We start from the raw sequence: 25,268 nt of genomic DNA on the forward strand, positions 1-25,268 counted from the left end.
TCTGCTGACTGACGCTCTCTACAGTCCTGTATTCTGCTGACTGGTGCACTCTCTACAGTCCTGTATTCTGCTGGCTGATGCGCTCTCTACAGTCCTGTATTCTGCTGACACTCTCTACAGTCCTGTATTCTGCTGACTGGTGCACTCTCTACAGTCCTGTATTCTGCTGGCTGATGCGCTCTCTACAGTCCTGTATTCTGCTGACACTCTCTACAGTCCTGTATTCTGCTGACACTCTCTACAGTTCTGTACTCTGCTGACTGGTGCGCTCTTTACAGTCCTGTATTCTGCTGACACTCTCTACAGTCCTGTATACTGCTGACTGATGCTCTCTACAGTCCTGTATACTGCTGACTGATGCTCTCTACAGTCCTGTATACTGCTGACTGACGCTCCCTACAGTCCTGTATTCTGCTGATACTCTCTACAGTCCTGCATTCTGCTGACTGACGCTCTCTACAGTCCTGTATTCTGCTGACTGGTGCACTCTCTACAGTCCTGCATTCTGCTGACTGACGCTCTCTACGGTCCTGTATTCTGCTGACTGACACTCTCTACAGTCCTGTATTCTGTTGACTGGCGCTCTCTACAGTCCTGTATTCTGCTGACGCTCTCTACAGTCCTGTATTCTGCTGACTGGCGCTCTCTACAGTCCTGTATTCTGCTGATGCTCTCTACAGTCCTGTATTCTGCTGGCTGATGCTCTCCATAGTCCTGTATTCTGCTGGCTGATGCTCTCTACAGTCCTGTATTCTGCTGACTGGTGCACTCTCTACAGTCCTGTATTCTGCTGACTGACACTCTCTACAGTCCTGTATTCTTCTGACTGATGCTCTCTGCACTCCTGTATTCTGCTGACACTCTCTACAGTCCTGTATTCTCCTGACGCTCTCTACAGTCCTGTATTCTGCTGGCGCTCTCTACAGTCCTGTATTCTGCTGACGCTCTCTACAGTCCTGTATTCTGCTGACGTGCTCTCTACAGTCCTGTATTCTGCTGACACTCTCTACAGTCCTGTATTCTGCTGACACTCTCTACAGTCCTGTATTCTGCTGACACTCTCTACAGTCCTGTATTCTCCTGACGCTCTCTACAGTCCTGTATTCTGCTGACGCTCTCTACAGTCCTGTATTCTGCTGACTGGCGCTCTCTACAGTCCTGTATTCTGCTGACTGACGCTCTCTACGGTCCTGTATTCTGCTGACTGGCGCTCTCTACGGTCCTGTATTCTGCTGACTGGCGCTCTCTACGGTCCTGTATTCTGCTGACTGGCGCTCTCTACGGTCCTGTATTCTGCTGACTGGCGCTCTCTACAGTCCTGTATTCTGCTGACTGGCGCTCTCTACAGTCCTGTATTCTGCTGACTGGCGCTCTCTACAGTCCTGTATTCTGCTGACTGGCGCTCTCTACAGTCCTGTATTCTGCTGACTGGCGCTCTCTAGTCCTGTGTTGTTGTGAGGACATTTGGAAGGAAGGTCATTTCCTAGACAATGACTAAAACTAGGACTGGTCACCTCTGTGTAGTCTGTCAACAGAAAGCACCAAGAACCATGAGAACAACACAGTATCAATAAAGTTTTCACGTTTATAATCTTTTTTTTTTACACATTTGACATAACTCAGCACAGACATTGAGTGGTTGCTATGGGCAACTGTCGTAATCCGCAGCATTCGCACTACGATTTACAGATAACGCCGCACCCACCGCTGCAACCGGAACTGGGCTTGTGACGTCACTTCCGGGGTCAGTTGTTTACTTCCGCTTTGAGCTTCGTTCGGCCGCGATTCGGTTTTCTCCGCTTATTACCCCGGCTGCAGGTGAGTAGTGGACGGGGCGCCCGGCTGGCGTGGGTTTTGGCCCCGAATATATCAGACTGGTAGGCGGGCGGCAGAGAAGCGGTTCCCGGCCTGCGGACACTCGTGCCCTGCGGATGTAGGAGCTTCTAATGTGAAGGGCAGCCGGCATCAGGCTGGAGCCCCAGATACTGCGGTACAGGGCCGGAGGGAGGGAGCGGCAGCTGTGCCTCATGCTGGCCGTGTCCTTGTAGGCAGCAGCAGACTGACTCCTGTACATCTCCCATACGGATGAGTATGCGGCGCAGGCAGTCAGGCACACGTGGAACATCTCCCTGGACCCCTGACCTCTAACCCCCATAATGTAGTTGACCCTCTAACCCTGTCCCCGTTCAGTGGGAGCTGTGCCTGCAATACCAGCCACAACCATTGCACTATGGTTGGCGCTTGCTCCGCTGACCATAGCAACAGGAATCAGCTGATCGTCAGGGATGCCGAGACTCGGTACATAGCAGTGAGCTGTGGTAGGGCTCCTTCACACGGGTGTATGCCTGCAATTACATTGTGGCATCGCAGTCTATTCGCTCTGCCAGCAGGGATCGCATACGGGCTGCGGTTGGCACTGTGCATGCCCGGGACTCTGACGTTATGGAAATGCGCAATGTGACTTTTTTTTTAAATTCCCGGTTCTGTGCAGAGCGGTGCTGCGTATTGTAACGCTGCACAATGCCTGCGTCTGGACAGGGTTTACTACACAGGGCTTAGTTTGATGCACGGAGAATTAGAGCATACTGCGCTGTATTTCTCATGCGTATTACACTCCGTGTCCACTCACAGTTCATACGCAGGTGTGAGGTTAAGTATGAACGTCCATAGACTTTCATTGCTTCGGTTCACCACGTGATACGCATGAGAAATAGGTGATAAATGTCCTAATGAGAAAACCCCTTAACACTTGCATAGGGATCAGTCGTTGAATTCAGTGGGAACAGTGCCCCCAATACCAACCTGGGTCACTGCAAAGTGTATGGAGGTGTCTGCTTCCAGGGGTCAAGTGCAGCGACCCCTGCCGACCTATCCTGAGGATGTAGCATTGGTAGTTCCAAGCTGGACAACTCCTTTGAGCAGCACAACTTTCTCTTGTCTTGATAGTTGAATAGGTTTTATCACCTCGGATACAGTCCAGGGTGCTTCTACTTTTTGATGCATTCACATCTCCACTGCTCAGTACTGCTGTATAATGTCCTTCAATCTGCTGCAGCTTCTGAGTGTATTGAGGAGCAGAATCTCCTCTTCTGTGTGTAGTTTATGGAGATGTCCTAGCAGCTAGTTTCTGCTGCTTTTGCATAAGAGTTCGTGGTTAAACAGACGATTAGCAATACTCTGCATGGGCTAAGGCGATTGGAAATGCGTACACCCAGCTGTGTTATGTAAGCAAATGGCAACTTATTCTGGAAATTCACATGGAATGATAGTGCTGCTCTTCATGGCTTGTGCGAGTTGTGCCATTTCTAGACAGCCCCTTCCCCGCTTACTAACATAGCAAACTGTCATATACTCGCCACTCCCGCTGTGTCCTGATGCTCTGCCCTCTGCTCCTGACAGCTGCAGTCCCGCCCGCTTTACTGGACATTACAGGGGCTGCAGCTAATAACAGAACTGGGCGATCGATCATGAGCTCTGCGATTGGCTGCAGCCCCTGTAATGTCCAGTGAAGCGGGCGGGACTGCAGCTGTCAGCAGAGACCGAAGCAGGGAATGAAGCATCATCAGGGGGCACAGCGGGCAAAGGCAAGAATAGGACTATTTTAGTGTACAGGAAATGGTACAACTCCAACAGCCCTTTAACCTTGCGTTATGTCGTCTTGAAAAATACCATTTTTTTTGTTCCCCCCCCCCCCCCCCACCTCCACAACAGTACTACCAGGAGGATATCCCTGCCTCCTCTGGAACGAGTAACAACATGAAAGTCCTTCAAATAACCCCTCTCTACATCTTCTCTACTAATTCTCCTCGTGTCTCAAGAACCTGAAACGATACTCGAAAGCAAAAATATGCAAAAGAAAAAAAACTCTACTTAAAAATTTGAATTTCAGATAGAGAATTAATGCTGGTCTGGAGGTTGATGCAAAATCTGATTACCAGTAAGAGTATTTTTTTCTTTTTTGCGTAGTTCGGCTTGAAAATGTCGGATGGTACAGATATCATGGCTAATAGCGGGGGAGGTGTCGATCCAACTGGCATGGATGAACCCAAAAAGATGACCCGGGAAGACTGGAGGAAGAAGAAGGAGTTGGAAGAACAGAGAAAACTGGGAAATGCTCCAGCTGAGGTGGATGAAGAAGGAAAGTAAGTGGTGTTAATCCAGGGAAGTGTCCGCTCTACGGGTAACAAGTGGTGGCCATTATCGGTCTACATATTAGAAAGCAGAACTAATATTGTGTTCTGTTCACTCTGCAGAGACATCAATCCTCACATCCCTCAGTACATTTCTTCTGTCCCATGGTACGTGGATCCATCTAAAAGGCCAACTTTAAAGCATCAGCGACCACAGGATGAGAAGCAGAGAGAATATACAATAATGGGAGACTGGTATAAGAAAGGAGTTAAAGAGGTAACTGCGTAGCATGTGGAATAAAGTTTCACTCTATCTTTTGTACAATTTGTCAATTGTTGCAAATGTGATTACATTGGTAGTTGCTATGTGCAAAAATGATTGCGGAACGTCTCGGCTTGTGGGAACAGTATAGCTTGCTATGCTACTGCTTTCTAGAACTTTCATTCACTTCTGTGGAAGTTGGGGGAACAGTGTAGAATAGCGGTTTGATTGTTTCTGTATTTCCAGCCAGCAGTCGCTGTGACTGGTTATGGCCACCCATTCTGGTGACAGATGTGGGTCATGTATCTATCAGACATGTAAGCTATATCTTGTGAATATTCAGTTGTTTGGGATGGAATACCCCTTCAAATGAGACTGTGCAATGCATGTAGTATGCCTGCCTAGCATCCTGCTGCTACAGGTCCCAGTTTTTGTTTCACTGCATGCTTGCCATAATATCCTGGATATTATACACAAGCAGTGATCTGCTAGTACCAATAGGTAACGGTAAGGTTCCCTGGTGCAACCACTGAGTCATGCCTGACTCTTAGTGACGTCACATCGTGGCAGACTGTTTTTTGCGGGGTGGTTTGTCATTGTCTTCCACAGTCATCTTTCACGCCCCAGCAAGCTGGGTACTCGCCTCAGAAGGGTAGAGCTCAACCTTGAGCCCCTACCTGAGCCATACGGGGATTGAACCCACAACCTTCAGATCATGAGCAAGCGCTTAGGACTACATTTCTGCTGCCTTAACACTCTGCGCCGCACCAATTACCAATAATGTAACCTTTTAGAATACTTACAGAACAGTAAAATAGCCTCTCTGTATTATTAACTTTTAGGGAACAATTGTAACAAAATATCGCCAAGGAGCTTGTGAAAACTGTGGCGCTATGACACATAAGAAAAAGGACTGTTTTGAGGTGAGTCGGCGCTATTTGGTATTTCTCGTCCGTATCATTGGGGGACACAGCTGTGACCTTGGGTATAGCTTCTGCCACTAGGAGGCGACACTAAGCATAAGTGTTAACGCCTCCCACTAGCTATACTCATCATGCTAGCTCAGTTTTGAGCTTGGTGTCGTAGGAGGCAGACTGTCTCTCCTACAGAGACTATTTTTTTTTTTTTCACGTTTTATTTTTCACGTCAACTTTTTTCCGAAGACCAGGGAATATCTGGCAGGCAGGACTCTCCCTGTTAACCCGCTCATCTGTTTCAATCGGTTTTAACAAAGTGTTGTCATTATTCCTGGCATCTACTACAGTCTTGTTCTTCATATATATTTACGACTGAAATCGGATGACTTTCCTGGCTTCCTCCACCATAATCGGATGTACATGCTTGGTTGCTTATTATCAATTCTCTTTCCAGAGACCTCGGAGAATCGGAGCAAAGTTTAGTGGAGCAAACATTGCTCAAGATGAGTTTGAGCAGCCCCAGCTTATGCTTGACTATGATGGCAAAAGAGATCGATGGAACGGTTACAATCCAGAAGAACACATGAAAATTGTTGAGGAACATGCCAAAGTTGACCTGGTATGTTTATGTTGTCTTACATTATTTAGGCCGTATGCACCCGGGCGGGTCGGATTCCGAATGTGGGAGCCCGCAGCGGCATCTAACCCTGTACCCAGCCAGCATCCGCGCATACCTGTATTTTCTTCTTCTTTTCTGTACTGCAGATGGTCCGCACGGTTCGCTGTCGGACATGCGCAGTACAGATTTTTTTTTTTAAACTGCTTTTCCTGCAGAATCCGCGGCCCATACGCAATGTCAACTGTGGACAGGTCGGATGGCTTCCATTGACTTCAATGGAAGCTGTCCATGCAGAATCCACAGGAAAATGGAGCATGCTGCTATTTTTCATCCGCGAGCGGAAACAGCATTTAGTTTCTGTTCGTGTGCAGGAAGAATCCTTTTTGCATTGAATGTTCTGGGTGGTATTTCCTGCGCGGTCCGAAATTCAAATCCGCTCGTGTGCATTCACCCTTATTGTCAGTTTGAGATCACTATAATAGCAATAATCAAATGTGTCCTGCAGCTGCTCTATTCCCTATGTCATGATTCTGATATAACACAGAGAAGGAATGGTGGGCACCACAAAAATCAGTTGTGGGGTGCAACAATAGTGTTAATGTAACCAGAACAAGAAAAAGTGACACAAAATGTTTGTTTGTACACCTTATATATAAATGTTAATAGACCTAAAGAAACAAAACGGTTAAAATCACTTAAAGGGGTTGTCCCGCGGCAGCAAGTGGGTCTATACACTTCTGTATGGCCATAATAATGCACTTTGTAATGTACATTGTGCATGAATTATGAGCCATACCGAAGTTATCAAAAGTTTTATACTTACCTGCTCCGTTGCTAGCGTCCTCGTCTCCATGGTGCCGACTAATTTTCGGCCTCTAATGGCCAAATTAGCTGCGCTTGCGCAGTCCGGGTCTTCTGCTGTCTTCAATGGGGCCGCTCGTGCAGAATGCCGGCTCCGTGTAGCTCCGCCCCGTCACGTGCCGATTCCAGCCAATCAGGAGGCTGGAATCGGCAATGGACCGCACAGAAGAGCTGCGGTCCACGGAGGGAGCAGACCCCGGCGGCCATCTTCAGCAGGTGAGTATGAAGACGCCGGACCGCCGGGATTCAGGTAAGCACTCTCCGGTTTGTTTTTTTAACCCCTGCATCGGGGTTGTCCCGCGCTGAACGGGGGGGGGGGGGGGGGTTAAAAAAAAACAAAAAAAAAAACGTTGCGGCGCGGGACAACCCCTTTAAACACAGGCAAAAAAATACGTGAAGCATCCATATAATAAAAGGACGGTTTATACTGCAGTCAATCCAGATATAACACACATAATTAATTTAACCCTCTCCAGGCTCAATTTAATTGGTATACTAATTCATAAAGTGCATTATAAACTCCAAATAAAAGGAGTTAACATAAAGTGCAGCAGATAAGTTATCAATAATCCATCAAAAATAAGCCAATAATGTAACATCTATTATATTATGGGGTCTCATAAAAAATAATATTGCTGCTAGAGAGCCAGATGAATAAAGGGCAGAGAGATAAGGCTGTAGAAAAATAATTCAAACCTCCAAAATAACCTAAACTTCGTGCGTAGGGTTTGGGTCATATTTGTACACCCTTATCGCTACCCTTTTTTTTTTTTTTTAAATCTGGCTTCCCAGCACGATTATTTTTTTTTTTCTGGGACTTCATAGTCAAATGTGAGGTAACCTACAATGGATCTGACATTATTGGCTATTGGAGCATTTTTCTGGCCACTCTTGATGGATTATTGATGAATTTGCTGATGCACTTTCTATCTCCTCCTTTTGCGGGTTAAACCTGCACATTATGAATTTAGCATTTTTTATACCAAATATATAATCGTTTTAGTCTCTGCGCTCTTGATGAAATGTTGTATTTATTGGCATTGAGCCTGTTTTTGAGGTTTACATGAATTCTATTTGTTGTATTTGTATTGGCTGTAGTTTGAACTGTCTTTATTTTATGCAGGTTTTGTGTGTTTTTCACTGTTTTTTTTTCTATTAATGTATATATTGGGTGTGCATAAAAGTGTTTTTGCTTCACCTTTCTTATGATGCTAATCTAAGCATAGCTCTGGTTTTAAAAGTGGAATAAAATTATCCCCTTTTCTACCTTTTTAAAAGGCAAAACGTACATTGAAGGCTCAAAAGCTTCAGGAGGAATTGGCATCAGGAAAGCTTTCAGAACAAGTGGTAAGAAAAGTACAATTGGCCTAATATAATGTCATGACTGTTTTGATCTGATATTTTTTTATATCTCACATGTCCAAGTTAGTGGTGTGTAATATAGTCTCTTTAGTTACACGTTGTGTTGTCATGTCACCAAACTGATGTGAGCATACACATACTAGTATCAGACCTCATGATGCCATGCATACAGAGGAATATTGCTGTACTGCCTGAAAGAGGTAGCCTAAATTTGAAGTTAGTTCAATGAACCCTTCTGCACTCATTGTCAAAAAAAATCAGGTACCTAGAAGGAGTTGCTGGAATTGATTGAAACTTTGTCATTTGAAAAATTGTATAAGTAAGTGATTATAATAGAGCAAAAGGATAATTTATGTAAAACTGAGCCCTTGAAGCGAGGCTCTAGTACCCAGTTGTACCGCCTCTAGCTTGGATACAAGAGGTGATAAAGGCTGGCATGGAGGCATATAGGTTCTGTATGGCATCCTGCTGCACATTGGGTCACATTCGCTGTGACCAAGCACCTAGATTATGAAAACTTTTAGGCTGTTGAAGATGGTCCCATACATGTTCTATTGGCGATTAAATCTAGCGACCTGGCAGCCATGGAAGTATTGTAATGTTGAGAGGAACCCATGTGGCTGCAGGATGTCCTGAACATATCGCTGAGCTGTCATTGTCCCTCGTACCACTACTAGGGGGGACTGTCCTATGCGATGGCCTCCAGAGGATCACACCAGCGGGGGGTAGTGTGCTGCTCCACAGTAAAGGCAGGATTAAGGCGCTCACCCCGCGCTCTCCAGACAAAAACACAACCATTATCCGTACCCAAACTAAACCTGGATTCGTTGGTGAAGACCACCTGGTTCCACTCGGTAGTTTATCCAGTTTCATTGTTCACGACATCACTGCAAATGGAAGCAACAGTGGGCGGCAGTGCTGTAGACGTAATGGGCACTGTGAGAACACATGTCCTTCGGCCAAACGTCTGGATATGTTTCAGACAGACACAGCGGCTTGTAACAAAGAAGCCACCTGTCTCTGAATGGTGGACAATGAAACAGTTGGAGCTCCTCGTGCTTGTCACATGATTCCCTCTACTAGTGGTCTGTCGGAGGGCCTGAGCCCGGTTGCCTTGTGTGCCCCTAACAGTCTGGTCAGACGCTCCTCTCTACTGATGCTCTGTAGGAGGCGTCCTGAGCCCGGTTGCCTTGTGCCCTCACACATCCACTTGTCCAAACGCCTCTTAACAGTCTGGACAGAACGGCCCGGTGGAGGACAATTCATCGATACGACCATCCAGCTTCTCACATCCCAATAATGCGCCCCTCTTGGACTCTGGTAACGGGGTGAAATCTCTTCTCTGTGTCGTAGAGGCGTCTAGTGGCCAACAAGCTCTACACAAGCGGAAGAAGACGTCACTATATACAAGGAGCCTCCGAGAGCCTCTTATAGGCCAAGGGGGGAACCACTTTTAGGTCCTCCGGTGGTAGAACCATTCATCTAATTATGCCACAATACTAATTATTTGCATATCTGCCTGAGATGGAACTGCCTGCCGGGTTTTTGCAGCATAACAACTTCTTTTAGGTGAATGATATTTATTCATTACAATATGTATGACTTTCACTGGAATATTTGGAAATCTGTTACAATATTGCACTCTTTCTACATGTACAAATACATGACAAATTTTATTTCATACACACAATACTCAAATGCTGCTGTTTGTGCAAAATGTCTGATTATCACAAGTATTACACAGATGAGTCATAGAAAATCCTACATAATGGAAAATATTCTTACTGCAGATAAATACCCGTATGTTAAGTCAACTGTATATATGTTATATGTATTTTATTTGTACCTTCCCAAGGGAGCTTTGATGGTTTCGATATTAGTGTATCTTGACGCCACCAGGAAGTCGTGGTGGAGTCAAGTTGGACGGGGGTGACGCCCACTGATGCTGATTGGCTGGAGAGCTGGGTTGTCTACAGGTCCTGGCAGCCCAGTAAGAAGGCTGTTTTATCTGCAATCCAGCCCGGCCTGCACCTCCATAGCCTCCCAGCCCGCGCTGCAAGCCCCTTCCCCTCCGGCGTGGCAGAAGGCGGCACCCCGCTGTGTGTGGAAGCGCACAGTGGGGTCGCCATGAGGGAGCGCTGAGTGCTGTGAAGCATCTTTGCATGTGGAGCCGCTGAAGCCGCTCTCCCCATCCCCCAGTAGTGTCTTGAACATACCGCTTGGCTGCAGGGAGGACACAGCGACGGCCTTCCAGAAAGTGACAGAGGACGTCCATCACCAGCAGCACTACAGCACCAAGCTACACGTGCTAATATGCGTCCCCGCACTGTACAAGCGCAGCGGTACGTTGGGAGCAGGGAGGGACAAGCAAAGTAACTCTGCTTTTCCGGGAGCGGCTGTGAGGGACCACTGCTGCCACCGGCGGAACACAGCTGATAGCCGCCCGGGATGGATCCGTGCAGTGGGGGCCGGGACGGAGGGGTGAGGCGTCGGCTGGCTAGGAGGCATGGCTTTTATAGCGTGCGGGACAGAGCACTGACGATGCAGCGTCTGCATTGATTTCTGGCAGCGGTGCTGGCTTAGGCTGAGGGTTACTATTCTTCTTAGCCTTACATTTACACCTAATTAAGTAAGCCTAAGAACAATAACCCTCAGCCTAAGCCAACACCGCTGCCAGAAAATCCATGCACTGTGCTGCTAGGACCTTCGTCCCTTGACCCTATTGGGAGCTAGGGGTGTGTGAAGGGCATTCCTCCTGTCAAACCCCTAGCTTCCAGTGGCATCAAGATACACTAATATCGATGGTTTCCCTATTAACCCCTTCATGCCTCAGGGTGTACAGTTAGGTCCTGAGCATGCGGGGTTTGAATAGAGCGGGGTTGTGAGCTGTACACAGCTGCTGTCTTTGACAGCTGACGCCGGCCTACAACAGCTGTGATCAGCGCTCACCCTTTAAATGCTGCCTTCGATTCTAAGAGCGGTATTTAAATGCCGCGACTTAGTGTTTGTTCACAAACTGTCCCCTTGTGATGAGATCGTGAGGTGCCGTTTGTTTCCGATAGCAGCCTGGAACATTCTGAAGGCATGCAAGGCTGCCATGACTGACTGACTTCCTGTGGCATGTCTTGATAGACTGCCTGTCAGGAGGCAGTATAATGCAATTTTATGGTACTGCATTATACTGTGAGCAATCCCCTATGTAGAAGAAAAAGGCTGTCACTAATGGGTAAACATGACTTTTCCTGTCTTTCTTAACTTCAGAGCTCCCCAAGACACCAGTGGGGAGAAGAGGATCAGAATGCTCAAACTGTAAGTTGTTCTGTTCTGCGGGAAGTCTGTTTGCAGACGGCTTTACTTGCTTGGTTCATGTGTTCAACATTCAGTTTTTGTTTGCTTAAAACCTGCTGCTGAGAAACCTACTGGCATTACTTGAAGCAGACATTTCACATGGCAATTAGAACCAGTCATGGTAACAATAAAGCCACAAGGTGTCCATTAACACCACAGACCTCATGTAGTGTTCATTAAGAGGACAGATCCAAGATTGTCCATGCATGTGGTAAAGAGGTTATGCAGCAGATACGGACATCTTTACACAGATTTTTTTTTTTTTTTTTTTTTTTCATTTCATTTATTTATTATTGGGCAATTAACTAAGCAACTTTTTTGAATAGTATTTTCTGAACGTTTACTACCACTATGCTGTTGTAGAGTTTGTGTAAATCCTTCACCTAGCTAATTGTCCTGCTACTGATTATATCAATCTGACAGCATACTGCCTCTCTGTGTTATGGCCTATTCACACGCAACAATCGTCACTCAAAATTCGTTCAAGTGGGTGAAAGTGAGCGATAATCGTTATGTGTAAACGCAAAGCCATCGTACACTATTAGTTCACTTGTCGGCGGTCGCTGAGTTTTAGCCTGCATAAAAATAGTCGCTAGTTTGCTTCACTTGTCCTTGGTTTTAAACAGCAGTTGTTCAGTCCTTCAATCTTACAAAGAACTGGAGGGGAGGGGTGATTGCCCAGCTAAACAAAATGACTCATTCAAAAGCCAATCCCCATACTGCCACACTAGACATGAATGGGTGAGTGAGAGCTGCCTCTGATTGGCTGAGGGCTGTGACCAATCAGAGGCAGCTCATTCAGCAGGCAGGGATTTTAAATCCCCGTCTGCTGAATACTACAGAGAGCAGTTCAGGAGAACTGCCGGCCGGACACGGCTAAGCTCCGGCTGCAGCAAAAAGGTGAGTATACTTTTTTTTTTTTTTTTTACACATTTTCAGGCTGCTTTTCAGGGAAGGGCTTATATTTTAAGCCCTTCCCCGAAAATTCATACAGCACTTGCCGGAAGCCCATTGCTTTCAATGGAGCCGGCTGTATTGCTGGCTCCATTGAATTCAATGGGCGAACATCGTTCTCCTCTGCCACAGCTGTTACAGCTGTGGCAGAGGATAGCGGGCAGCGCTCGGCCCTTTTGCCGAAAACGCTGCTAGGTGCAGATTTTTCAATGAATCGTCTGCCCCGGTCACGTGATTTGCGGATGCGCATCCGTCATGCGATCCGCAAATCGTGCGAAAAAACGCCCGTCTGACCGAGGCCTAAGGGTTCTTTTACACGGGATGATTTATCGTTCGCATTAGCGAAAAATGACAAAAGTCGCTCCTTTTGTTGTGCGTACAGGCAAATAGTTTGCTCACAAATCATTCAGTTCTAATTCACTTATACAGGGAATATGAACGACTTAATCAAGATTTAAATCGAACTGTTAGCAAAGAAGCAAACAATGATTTTCATGCTTGCATGGAATGAATGATGAACGAACGAATTATCGTTTGATCGTTTGCTGGGGTAACACTGAATGATGTTGTTACAATTCGAATGATTGTGTGTGTTATATATACTTTGGCGGAGGATAAGTGAATCACATAGGCTCCTATCACTGTGGAGAAGGAGTGTAGAAGCAGATATCTGTACAATTATCACAATTACCTGAAAACCCATGTTAATATAACCAGGATACTTCTGCTGTAAATGATGAACTTTTCATCTATGAAGACAACCCCCACTTTCTTAGAGCAGTGAAAATCTATTGTGACTGATGGAATTATTCTTGCATGCATACGTGTGCTGCATATTGTTCTCTGCCCCGGCTACACTAATAGGCTTTGTATCGTGAAGACAGATCCCTTTTGGTAAATGAAAACCAGCTGATTGCTGTTGGTCCAGTTTCTACCCCCACCACCCTGGTGATCAGCTGTTCCTGCAGGGGAAAGCCGTGCCTAGAGGACATTTGAATGTTATGCATGGACATGCTGGGCCTGTCAAAACACCTCATAGCTACAGGCGTCACTGCGGAACAGCTTGGAACTGCAAGGGATGTTATATTGGGGGAGCTAATTTGCACACCTAATGATTGTGTTAGAATGGAAACGCACAGGAGGGCATATTTTATGTTTCATATCTGCTTTTCAGGAGAGAGATCGCAACAGTGAAGATGAGGATGAAGACAAATATGCAGATGACATTGATATGCCGGGACAGAACTTTGATTCCAAGAGACGCATTACAGTCAGAAATCTTCGCATTCGAGAAGACACGGCCAAAGTAAGTGTCAGTGTGAGCAGTGTATGGATGGGGGAGAGGTGCGTTATTTGGGGAATCTGTTTCATATGTGTCTCTTGCATTTTATTTGTCTTCCTAGTACTTAAGGAACTTAAATCCAAATTCTGCATACTACGATCCAAAAACAAGAGCCATGAGGGAAAACCCATATGCTGATGCAGGCAAAAATGCCGATGAGTAAGTTTCAATTTTCTTTGGGTGTTATTTACAAGTTTTTGTTGGCTTTTGTTTTTTCCAGGACCTCCATGAGCGCTTAAGAAAGGGATCCTCTGAGAGAGGCATGCTTGTTCTGGGTTTGATATCTTGTATTCGACAGTTCTTTCTCTTTCCCTTCAATGTCTAATTCTATCATCATAAAATTGAGGCCAGAACTCCTTAAAACAACTATCTCCATCTGCAGCAGTAAATGCTTCTCTGAATTGGGCGATTTTATAAAATTAATCATTGGAAACTCAGCTTTTCCACCCTGATTATCAGAGATGCAAGCCTTTTGGGATTGGCGGTGGCTCAAGTGCATTATCAGTATTCCCTGCTTCCAAAGGGTTTGGCCTCTGAAAATTCGGTGACTCTTCCACCTGCAGAGAACTAAAGGGCGTTTGGAAGTCATTAAAGGCTGCTGATCCCCTCTCGGGAAAATACTCGCTTGAGGAGTGTCTCAGACAGTATGACAAAGTGTGATTGCTTCCCATCAAGGAGGGACAGGACACCATAATTTTCAGTCACTAGTCTCCTATTGGGCAGAGGTCTTGGTTCTCTGCATCTCAGCAGTCTATATAAGAGGATCACAGAATTAAACGGTGGAATTCCTAATCTGTCAAAACATAGATCTGGAGAAAATGGTTTCACAACTACACGGGGCTCTCATCGTGTAGACTTGTTTACCTCTAAAGAAGGGGAACGTCAGTGCCTTCTCCCTGGATCCAAGGGACAAGCTGTCAGCATTGGATGCTCTGTTTCAGACATGGGTTGTGGCTCATGCCCTACCCCAGTTTTTAAAGTGATCTTGATTCTATTGTTTTGAATCAAAAGAAATTGATCCCTAATTCTTTTTTTTTTTTAAAATTCTGGCTCTAGAGGAACACTTTTTTTTTTATTTTTTTTTATTTTTTTATTTTGCAAGTGAAGATTACTTTTATATAACAAATTATATAACAAAATTAACCTGGGAGTTCCAGACCTGGAACCTGAGAGGAACATCTTAAACATGGAATATCATGTGTTGTCATTTCTCTTAAAAAAACAGAGTTGCAAAGGCTTAATATCTTCCATTAATCACAAGGTTTGGAATAAATTAGATCTTTGCAGTGAAGTGGATGTTCCAGACCCCTTATATCTGGCATCCAAAGAAATCTGAATTTTCTATTAGTTAGTTGAAATCTACCATTCAAGAGACTTATGAAATTGAAGGATTTAGTCGTTTCTTTTTCAAATCGGTCTATTCTACCAGAGCCATGCCAGTATCCTAGGCTGAAGGTTTAGAGGCTTCTATTGAGCACATTTGCAGAGCACCTACATGGTCATACATTCCCTAAACAGTATAGATTTGATCTAATCTCACGTGTGCTTCTGGACGTAATAGCCTTCAGGCCTTTCTCACACCCCTGGTTGTATTTACATGGGCAAGAAACTTGGGCAAGTTCTATCCAATACGATATGGATGAAAATCGCCCATTACTATGGGGTGTGAAAAATTGCATCGCACTCACATGCCATGAGGTTTGTATGCGACTGCAATTCATTTTTCGTATCCATATCATCAGGGGATACAGCTGAAGACCGTGGATATAACTATTGCCACTAGGAGGTGGACACTAAGAAAAAAATTTTAGCTCTTCCTATCAGCTATACCCCTCCTGCAGACACTAGCTTAATCAGTTTTAGCTTTGTGTCAATAGGCTGACCTCACTGCCTGTTGTCAACTGTATCTTCTATGCAGCTGGGAATACGGGGCTGACATTAGACTCTCCCTGTTACTCCACCAAAGAGGGCGAACAGAATGTTATCTGCCCAACCCTCAAAAAGGAAGGAGGCACGGTCCTAGGACCCCCTGGCTCGAGCAGTGGATGCTGTCATAATTCCCTGGACCAATATCCAGTTCTCGTACATCTTCCCACTCATCCCACATCTTCTCAAGAAGATCAAACTGGAAGGCCTTTCAGTCCTTATCACTCTGAACTGGCCTCGCCGAACATTAAACATGATCTTGTAGACCTGCTTTTTGACACTCTGTGGTGCCTTCCTCTTTGGGAAGATCTGCTCTTACAGGGACCCGTCTTCCACCTGAATTTGCCCACACTTTGTTTAATGGCGTGGCAGTTAAAGCTGTGGTCTTGAGATCCTGTGGTTTTGCAGAACCTGTTATTGAAATCATCATTAAGGCTAGAAAACCTTCCTCTCTGTTCTACCATCGTGCCTGGGAAGCTTTCTTCCTCTGGTGCAAACAACGCAGCTTCCATCCTATATATTTTTTGCTATCCCAACTCCTGTCCTTCTTCCAGGAGGGGTCTGGGCATGGGTTTGAGACTTAGTTTCCTCAAGGCTCAATTGTTGGCACTGTCCATACTTTTCCAGCTCCCCCTGACTTTTAAATCAACCCTGGTCTTCAATCTGGTACTGGATGCACTTCAATCTCACCCCTTCGAGCTCTTGTGCGACATCCCAGCCTGTCTTTCCTGGTGGTCTTTCCAGTTGCGATCACCTTCATATGCTGGGTTTCTGAACTAGCAGCCTTATCTGCCAAAGCTCCGATCAGTGTTCCATCAGGACAAGGTTTTTCTGCATCTTGTACCCTCCTTCCTGCCTAAGGTGGTGTCGGCCTTCCACATTAATGAAGATATCGCCTTGCCTTCTCTTTGTCCCTCTGCTTCGCATCTAAGAGAACGTTTACTCTCCACAAATTGGATCTCATTCGAGCACTAAGGATGTATCTGACATTGGCTTTTCAGACACTGACTCTCTTTTTGTGACTCCTGATGGCCCACCGTGTGGCCTGACTGCTTTCAAGGCTATCAGGTCAGCGGTGGTGGAGGCTTTTCCCACACCGTTGCAACAGCTGGATTTTCTGGGTCTGTTATTTGACATGACTCAAGTCTGCGTACTATTGTCGATGCTAAAACTATAGATTTTTCAGAAAAACTTAAATCTCTGGAAACTCCAAATCCTGTGGCTTTTTGCCACTGCAGGGGTGCCGGGGCTGATGGTCTCCTGCTTCGAGGCACAGCCTCTCCATTCTATCGAAGTGAGACAATTCTGTGACCTCTCTCGATCAGAAGATCCGACTACCTCTGCATATTCAGAGCACTGTGTTTTGGTGGCTGTAGTTCCTACGGATTCATCTGGGACGTTCCTTTCTGACCCTGTAATGGCAAATACTCGCCATAGATGCAGCCATTCCAGCTGGGGGGTACGCTGAAGAATCTCTTGGGGCAAGGAACTTGGACCAGAAAGGAGACCAAACTACTGATAAACGTTTTGGAACTTCGGATTAGTGCTACAGCGAGTTAGTTTAATAGGTTTGTTGGCATGTTGTCATAAAGGCTGTTATTTGTGTATCCTACTTGTCTGCTCCTACTGTTTGCATACAAACTGGTTAGAATGGTGCCTGCAGGAGGGTATAGCTTGGAGGAGGAGCTAACACTTTTTCTGTTTAGTTACCGCCTCCTAGTGGCATTAGCTATACCCAAGGTCTTCAGCTGTGTCCCTCCCCCCCCCCCCCAACGAACGAAACAAGCTTTTACAGGGAGTACAAAAATCTTGTTATGGGGAATGCAATTATTTACTGAGGCAGGAGAGCCGACAGATCCTCTAAGTTCATATTGAAGACTCACAAATATGTGTTTTGATGCTTGCCTAACTATGGTGGTTCTTGTCTACAGGGTCTGCTACGCTGGAGATAATTTCGTCCGATATACCGGAGATACAATTTCAATGGCACAGACGCAGTGTAAGTCTAATGTTTTCTGCAGGTGGCTGCATGTATGTGGTAATTAATCATATACCGTGTTTCCCCGATAAGTCCTACCCTGACTTTTGGGGAGGGGTTGAAATATAAGCCCTCTCCCAAAAGTACGTCCTAGCTACACTACATGTAAAAAATAAATAAATAAAATTCATACCTAGCAGCCAGCGTTCGCGTACCTCGCGTTGAGCTGCGGCACTGCTGTAGGCTTCCGTGTCCTCCAGCATGCTGACAGAGCAGTACTTCTGGTAGCTAATGCTCTTATTGATGCAATGATCCAGCGCTCAATTAACCAATCACATCCATTCAATTATGTCATTCACTAAAGTTATTGCATGAACAGCCTAAGTTCGCTGGTGAAAGTCGTTACTAGTTAGTGGCTCTCTGCTCTGGCGTCTGCCTCAATAGGGCATATTGAAAGGTGGTGTCCTGATGGAACACAAACCTTTCACCAGTAACTAAAGCCAATTATTTATTGCCATGCATCTAATATATGTATGTATTTTTGCAGTGTTTGCCTGGGAAGCTTATGAAAAAGGTTCAGATGTACATCTTCAGGCGGATCCAACTAAACTGGAAGTTTTATGCAAATCATTCAAAGTTAAGAAAGAAGACTTCAAGGAAGAACAGAAGAAGAGTATTCTGGAAAAAGTTAGTCATTGTATTGTTAAAACGAAACTGTATATAATCTGTAAGCATGAGTAATCTAGTATTATGTACCTAGTAGCTTGATTTACCATTATTTGGGCTCTTTTAAATGGGTTACTTCACACCTTCAATGTTTCCCTGCATGGTACCGCAGGAAACACATCTCAGCATGTTCTACCTCTTTGCAATTAGCGCCCATTGATTTTAATGGGGCTGGTGGCAACTTTCTATCTCCAGCTGAGGCTACGACAGCCGCAGTGGAGTAAAGGGAACCCCGCAGCGATGCAAGTCTGTTTTCAAACGAAAACACCTTGCATCCAGAGGTTTGCACATGTTCTCAATGGGGCCGGCGGCAGCGGGGGTGGCCCCATTAGAAACCATGGAAGAACATTGCAATCTCCTGCCGTAGCTGCTATAGCCCTAGCGGAGATGAAGGGAACCCCCGCAGTGATGCAAGGCTGTTTTTGTGAAAATGCCTCGCATCTAGGGGTTTTCAGGACTGCGAGGGCGATATCGGGCTTTGAATCACGGCCTGATGTCAGACTCACCAGTGTGCAGGAGCCTATAAAGGGAAGGTTTTGTTTTAACAATCGGGTTACATTAACAGCCTTTTACGCGGGTCGAAGATCGTAAAGGAACATTCGTCCACCTGATCATATGCCCTTGTTAAGGTGCTGCTGTTCACAAGAGCATGCGATCGCATCTTTCATGTGGCATCAAAAATCCTCATTGTCCATAGCACATCTGCTCTGAGCAAACTGGGAATATGCTGCCATCGGCGATGAAGCAGAACAGTCATTCAACCCCCATTCAGTCTGAATCCGCTTTTGTGAAGACTAGTTAACTTGCAATGTGGCTCACAATGAGCCGTCTAAAAGGATCTCCGACAGGACATTATTAAAAATTTCCAAATTCGGCTGCAGCTCTCCAGGCTCCCTGACTGTGACTGATTACATTGCCGTGGGTATGTATGCAGCCTTCGGACAAGCTCAATAAACAGTGTGCACTTAGAGCTGATACATAGACGAGTCTGTGGAGGCAAATGTAGCCATACTCTCAGCTAATCTGCCCTGTGACCGTGCGCAGAAGTGTTACTATGTGTACTGCAGGTGCCCAGGCTACCGTGTGAAATGTAAAACCTCCCTTTTATTGTAAAAATTCAGATTAGTTCATATTTGTAAGGAAAAACTGACTTTGCGTAACTTACAGGTTGCTGGTTTTGCTGTGTTTTACAGTATGGAGGACAGGCGCATTTGGATGTCCCACCTGTGGAGCTGCTTCTGGCTCAAACAGAGGACTATGTGGAGTACTCCAGACATGGCACCGTCATTAAGGGACAGGAGAAAGCCGTTGCCCGCTCCAAGTATGAAGAAGATGTTCTCCTAAATAACCACACAGTAAGTGAGCGAACAACCAAAATATCTGCAAACCATTATACATAAAGATGTGGGCGCAGTCAACTATTCATTTGTAGATTATTGCAAGGTTGGCTGCCCCATGTCATTTATACTTAACAGGCATGTTAGATGCAAGCAGCGACTCTAAGCTTGTCTACTACTATAATGTATGCTTTGTAGCCACAGCTATTGACCATGTTAATGCAGAGACATAAATGCTAACACTATATGAATGGTGGTTGTAGAGCTGGTTTACACATGGCATCTGCACACCCCACTATCTGCATCCCTTTTTCTTACCTTTACTTAGACTGGCAGTAAAGGACAACGCCTGTTAGGAAGTGCATAAAGAGATATGGATGGACGTGGCGGACACTTCGCCAGTTTAGTGCACTTGTTTGCCTATTGCGTACCTGTGCTGTTGACATCTAATGTGGTTTCAAGTAGAAAATATAGTACCCTGAAGAGACCTTCGTACGAGTTTATCTTTATTTCAATCTAGAATGTTTTCAGAAATGCTTAATTTTTTTTCCTCTTTTGTCTAGTGTATTTGGGGTTCATATTGGAAAGATGGACGATGGGGCTACAAGTGTTGCCATTCCTTTGTCAAGATGTCTTATTGCACCGGGGAAGCTGGAAAAGACATGAGCGTGAGTTTCTAGCTTTCTAAGTATAATACTTTTCTGTTTTACGAAGGCCGGGCTCAGACAAACGTATGGTAAAACGCAGCTTTTTACTGGGTTGTGGAACGGCGTATCGTTGCTCATTGTCGCGATTTTGCTTGCGCCTCACACACGCTGTCATGCACTGGATAACTGGTGTCTTCTTTTTCTTTTACTTTCTTTCTATTCTCTCTTAGCAACGTTGCGTAAAAATGCCGCACATGTGTAAGAGAACAATTGGGTTCTATCGCACATAATTTGCGGAATACAACATGCTGCGCTCTTTTTTTTTTTACGCATGTATTATATGCAACGAATATACACCAGTGAGTGGAATCGCAAAAATCTATGTATTTGAATTACCGCTATTTTTTTCCAGCATATTTTACGCTATTCAAATCCGCTCGTGTGAGCCCGCCCAGACCGCATGAATTATGGTTATAAATGTTAACTATGTTCTTGTTTTTCACTAGAATACTGATCTTTGTGAAGAAGAACTGGCAGCAGTTGAAGAAATATCCAAGCCAAAGACATTAGTGGAGGTTAGTTGAGATGTCATTAAAGGTGATTAAACTGAGTTTAGAATTTTGTAATGTTACTAAAGTATCTTCCCATGACGGCGAGGAGGCTCGCCCATCCCAGGACAGGGAATCTGAGGATGTACAGGAATGTACAAAGGTTTTAGGCCAGTTAGGAAAAAATGCTGCAAAGTAAGGATGCTTTTTAGAAATAGAAGTGTCCATAGTTTCTTTTTGTCAGTTAACGAGTAAACAGAAGAGAAATCTAAATCAAATCAATATTTGGTGTGACCACGCTTTGACTTCACAACAGCATCAATTTTTTTTAGTGGCACTTGCACAAAGTTAGGAATTTTGTAAGATTATAGTCAGGTACATGATTAACCAGTTATACCAAACATTTGCATATATAGGTTGAAATACAGCCATTAAATGAAATAAACAGCTGTGTGGGCGCTTAAAACAGAGTGAGAAACTGCTACAAAGGTAAGATTGTGGAAGACAGTTTAATGTCACAGGTCATACACCATGGCAAGACTGAGCCCAGCAACAAGACACAAGTTCATATTGCATTAGAAAGGTCTGTTCCAGGCAAATATATTTTAAAGCACATTGGGGTTTCAAGCTGTGCTTTTCAAGCTCTTTTGAAGAAGCACAAAGAAATGGACAACGTTGAGGACCGTAGAGACAGTGGTCAACTAAGGAAACTGGGTGCAGCAGATGAAAGACACATCATGCATGCTTCCTTTTAAAATTGAAAGATGTTCAGCAATGCCATCAGCTTGGAACTGGCCGAAACCAGTGGGACGCGGTACACCCATCTGCTGTTCACAGAAGTCTGGACAGAAGTGTTCTTAATGGAAGTATTGAGGCCCAAAAGCCGCACCTTTTGACGTTCGAAACGGGGCCAAGCAACTCTCCTATACAAAAAACCGTAGAAACTGGCGTGTGGTGCGGAGAGCAATGGCAGCAGGTGCTCTAGACTGATGAGTCAAAGCATGAAATATTTGGCTATAGCAGGCGACTGGCTGGAGAGGGAAATAAGGAGTGTCTGCAGGCAACCGTGAAGCATGCTGGAGGTTCCTTGCAATTTTAGGGCTGCATTTCAGAAATGTAGTTGGGGATTTGGTCAGGGTTAATGGTGTCCTCAATGCTTTGCGGCCCCGTGTACATGAGATTTTTGCAAAATCTCGTCCACTTGGCTGGCTGATCCTGGGATTAGGAGCCGCGGGTGGATTTGCCGCACAGAAATTCCGCGGCAAATCCGTCCCGTGGGAACCCAGCCTTACCAGTAAAATTTTTTTTTTATTTTTTTTTTTCCGGCGCTCAGACACCCAAAATTTTTTTTTCTACCTTTCTTTTTAATTTTTATTAACGATATTGCTGTTTGCTGCTCATAAAAGATTTTAGCATTTGGTCTGTTACCTTTTTCTGTTCACTCCTCTGGGTCTTTTCGTTGCCATCTGACATCGGAGGTGCTGTGACTTTTTATCGCCTAAGGGTTTCTTGTCCTGGGATGGGTGTCCTCCTCATGGGTTCTGTCTTGGGCTTCAGAAAAACATTGAAGAGTGATTTTTGTTTTAGTTTTGTAGCAGGCAGATTCATGCATTCACCCATAGGGGAATGTGACTGTGCGATCCATGTAACCCAGTGCACATAAATTGGTTGGCAACATGTAGTAAAAGTAGAATAGCTCAAATCTGGCTGTTTTCGTGCACATTCTGTTATCGCCTTTATCAAGTAAACTTGTGATTAAAGAAATCTTTCCTGTTGATAGATTCATCAGGAAAAAATGAAGAAAAAGAAGAAAAAGCACCGTAAAAGTGGTTCTGACAGCGAGGGTGAAGAAAAGAAAAAGCAGGAAACTCTTAAGAAGGTAGAGTAGACTTCTCATCTATGCTCTGCCCAGTGCTATATCCTTGTCAGCAGATTAGATCGCAATGTATTGTGCCAGCTGCGGACAAATGTATCACTGCTGCAATGCAAAACACCTTTTGTGTAAATCTTCTGTATTGTCAGACGTTGTGAAGGTTTCAGTGACTAGTCTATACTTTACTGACTCTAGTAACCACCCCATACTGTATATATAGTTTCCTCTGTGATACAGCTGCTGTGACTTACTATTCGTTGTGATTTACTGTCTTGCTGCAGGCGTTGAACGCTGAAGAGGCTCGTCTTAAACACGTCGAAGAAATGCTTCAAATGGACGAAAGGAAGAGATCGTACAACAGTGTATATGAGACAAGGGAGCCTACAGAGGAAGAGATGGAGGCATATAGAATGAAAAGACAAAGGCCTGATGACCCAATGGCCTCGTTCCTTGGACAATGATTCGCCTATGTCCATCATACCTCCACACCACAACGTCCCTCCCCTCCCCCAAACACCCAACTTGTTACCTGTTGTACAGAATTATGTCCTATGTTGCTGCGTCATCTACATTATACTGTGTATAATGGTGAGCGGATCGATCTCATTAAAGATTTGAAGTTAATTATTGTATTTTTGATTTATTGCCAATGTAAACCTACTTTTCTGCACCTATCTGGAGAAATTTAGCCGACCTTTGTAGATGTCAACAGCAACCAATTTCAATTTGATAGGCTGCTGCCCCCCTGCTTGTGTGCTGCAAAAGGAAGTTGTTTGAGTGAACAGGCACATATACCCACTCCTATAGCTCTGGCTGCAGGGAAGAACGTTTGTCCACCTTCAGCTCTAGTTACAGACTATCTTAAAATGACTGGGCTCTGGCAAAGACTGCTCTAAAACGTGCAGGTTGCAAAGGAGTCCCAACTGCCCTTCACAGTTATAGACTAAAATAATAATTTTATTAAGATCCTTTTAAAAAGACATGCACGGGCTAGAAGACTAACATAACAAAAAACAAAAAGGGATGACACAATATCCCTTCACACACAACAGTTCCGTGTTTTTGGGATCAAGAGGTCCTGATGGTAAGTATTAATGACACGATAGTCGGTAATAGGGACGCTCTTAACTGCCAAGCAGCCACTCCACTGTGCAGCATTGGCCATACAGACCTACTGTGTTTCCCCAAGAATAAGACCTACCACTAAAATAAGCCCTGCCCTGATTTTCAGGGGGGGGGGGGGGCTTGAAATATAAGCCTTGCCCTGAAAATAAGCCGTAGCTATACTACATGAAGAAAAAAAAAAAACAATACTTACCTAGTAGGCGCTGTCCGGTTCCTTCCCGCTGTCTCTTCAGTTCTGCAGGTTTCCTTGCAGCTCTCAGCGCCGATCACTGCAGTGCTCAATAAACCAATCACAGCAATCGCATTGAATGGCTGTGATTGGTTCATCGAGCGCCACAGTGATTGGCTGAGCCGCGGCGCTCGAGAACCAATCAGAGCAATCGCTTGCTGGAGGCGGGGTTTAAAAAACCCAGTTGCCAGCAAGCGATCTGTCGTCGGCTGAGAACTGCAAGCAAGCCTGCCGATACTGTGGAGACCAGCGGAGCCCCAACTGCCAGGCAGCCCAGTCATCGCACAACATTGTCCATACAAACATACTGTACATTTCTGTTCAGAGGAAGGGTGCTGCACACCCAGGCCAATGATGCATGGGCACAGCAAAACGAACGATGAGGTGTGTTTTAAAAAGGCACTACTTTGCAAATTAAAAGACTGCAGCAGAGAATTTGGGGAACTGGGAAAAAAGCTCCAGGTCCGACCCTCCTCAGTCACCAGAGACGGCTCATGGCATTACCGTTAACCTTGCTTGCAAGCGACTGTTCCCCACACTGTAAATGTTGAGCAGGCAGGATCTCTACACTACTTATAGCTGCAATGTTACATTATCCTGGGAAATCAGATCGTCTATGGGACGAAAGGCAATTTCAACCAACCTGCGGGGAGTCGTTAATTCTTGGTAAGAAACAGCACCCAAAGAGGCCCCTAATTAGTGCTCCCAGGTAGAGTCTGCATTGGCCAGCAATATGCCAGCCACAAGCTAGTAGCTTGCACTTTAACCTGGTGGTGTGCTTTGAACCTATCCTTACTGCTACTTGAAGCTTCTACCGGAAACTGGGAAAACTGCTGGAGAATCGCAACTTTCCTGAAGTGATTGGAGGTGATTTTGACACAAACGCCTGGCATCCACTGGGACATCGCACAAACACGATATCTGGAAGAGTCTCACGGCCTGAACTTGTGCTTGCTTGTGTAAAATTAGCTTTAAAAATAGATTTCAGAGCGTTGTTAATGGAGTGTATTCTGAATAGGTGACAACACTACACAGGACACACCGTTGTTGGGCGACTAATAATTGATTCATGTTTGGGATCGGG

General features: G+C 45.1%; 1 protein-coding gene across 1 annotated transcript; it reads left to right on the forward strand.

Moving 5' to 3' along the window:
- The first annotated feature begins 1,737 nt into the window (after positions 1 to 1,737).
- On the forward strand, positions 1,738 to 23,454 carry SLU7 (SLU7 homolog, splicing factor). Its single transcript, XM_066590695.1, has 16 exons — positions 1,738 to 1,818; positions 3,967 to 4,142; positions 4,254 to 4,407; positions 5,235 to 5,315; positions 5,764 to 5,928; positions 8,068 to 8,136; positions 11,413 to 11,460; positions 13,628 to 13,759; positions 13,857 to 13,954; positions 17,653 to 17,720; positions 18,247 to 18,386; positions 19,619 to 19,780; positions 20,326 to 20,430; positions 20,916 to 20,984; positions 22,738 to 22,836; positions 23,112 to 23,454. The coding sequence occupies exons 2-16, from the start codon at positions 3,979 to 3,981 to the stop codon at positions 23,289 to 23,291; spliced, it is 1,734 nt and encodes a 577-aa protein (XP_066446792.1). The 5' UTR covers positions 1,738 to 1,818; positions 3,967 to 3,978; the 3' UTR covers positions 23,292 to 23,454.
- Positions 23,455 to 25,268: the final 1,814 nt, after the last annotated feature.

Source organism: Eleutherodactylus coqui, chromosome 2, assembly GCF_035609145.1.
Source record: "Eleutherodactylus coqui strain aEleCoq1 chromosome 2, aEleCoq1.hap1, whole genome shotgun sequence".
Lineage (NCBI taxonomy): Eukaryota > Metazoa > Chordata > Amphibia > Anura > Eleutherodactylidae > Eleutherodactylus > Eleutherodactylus coqui.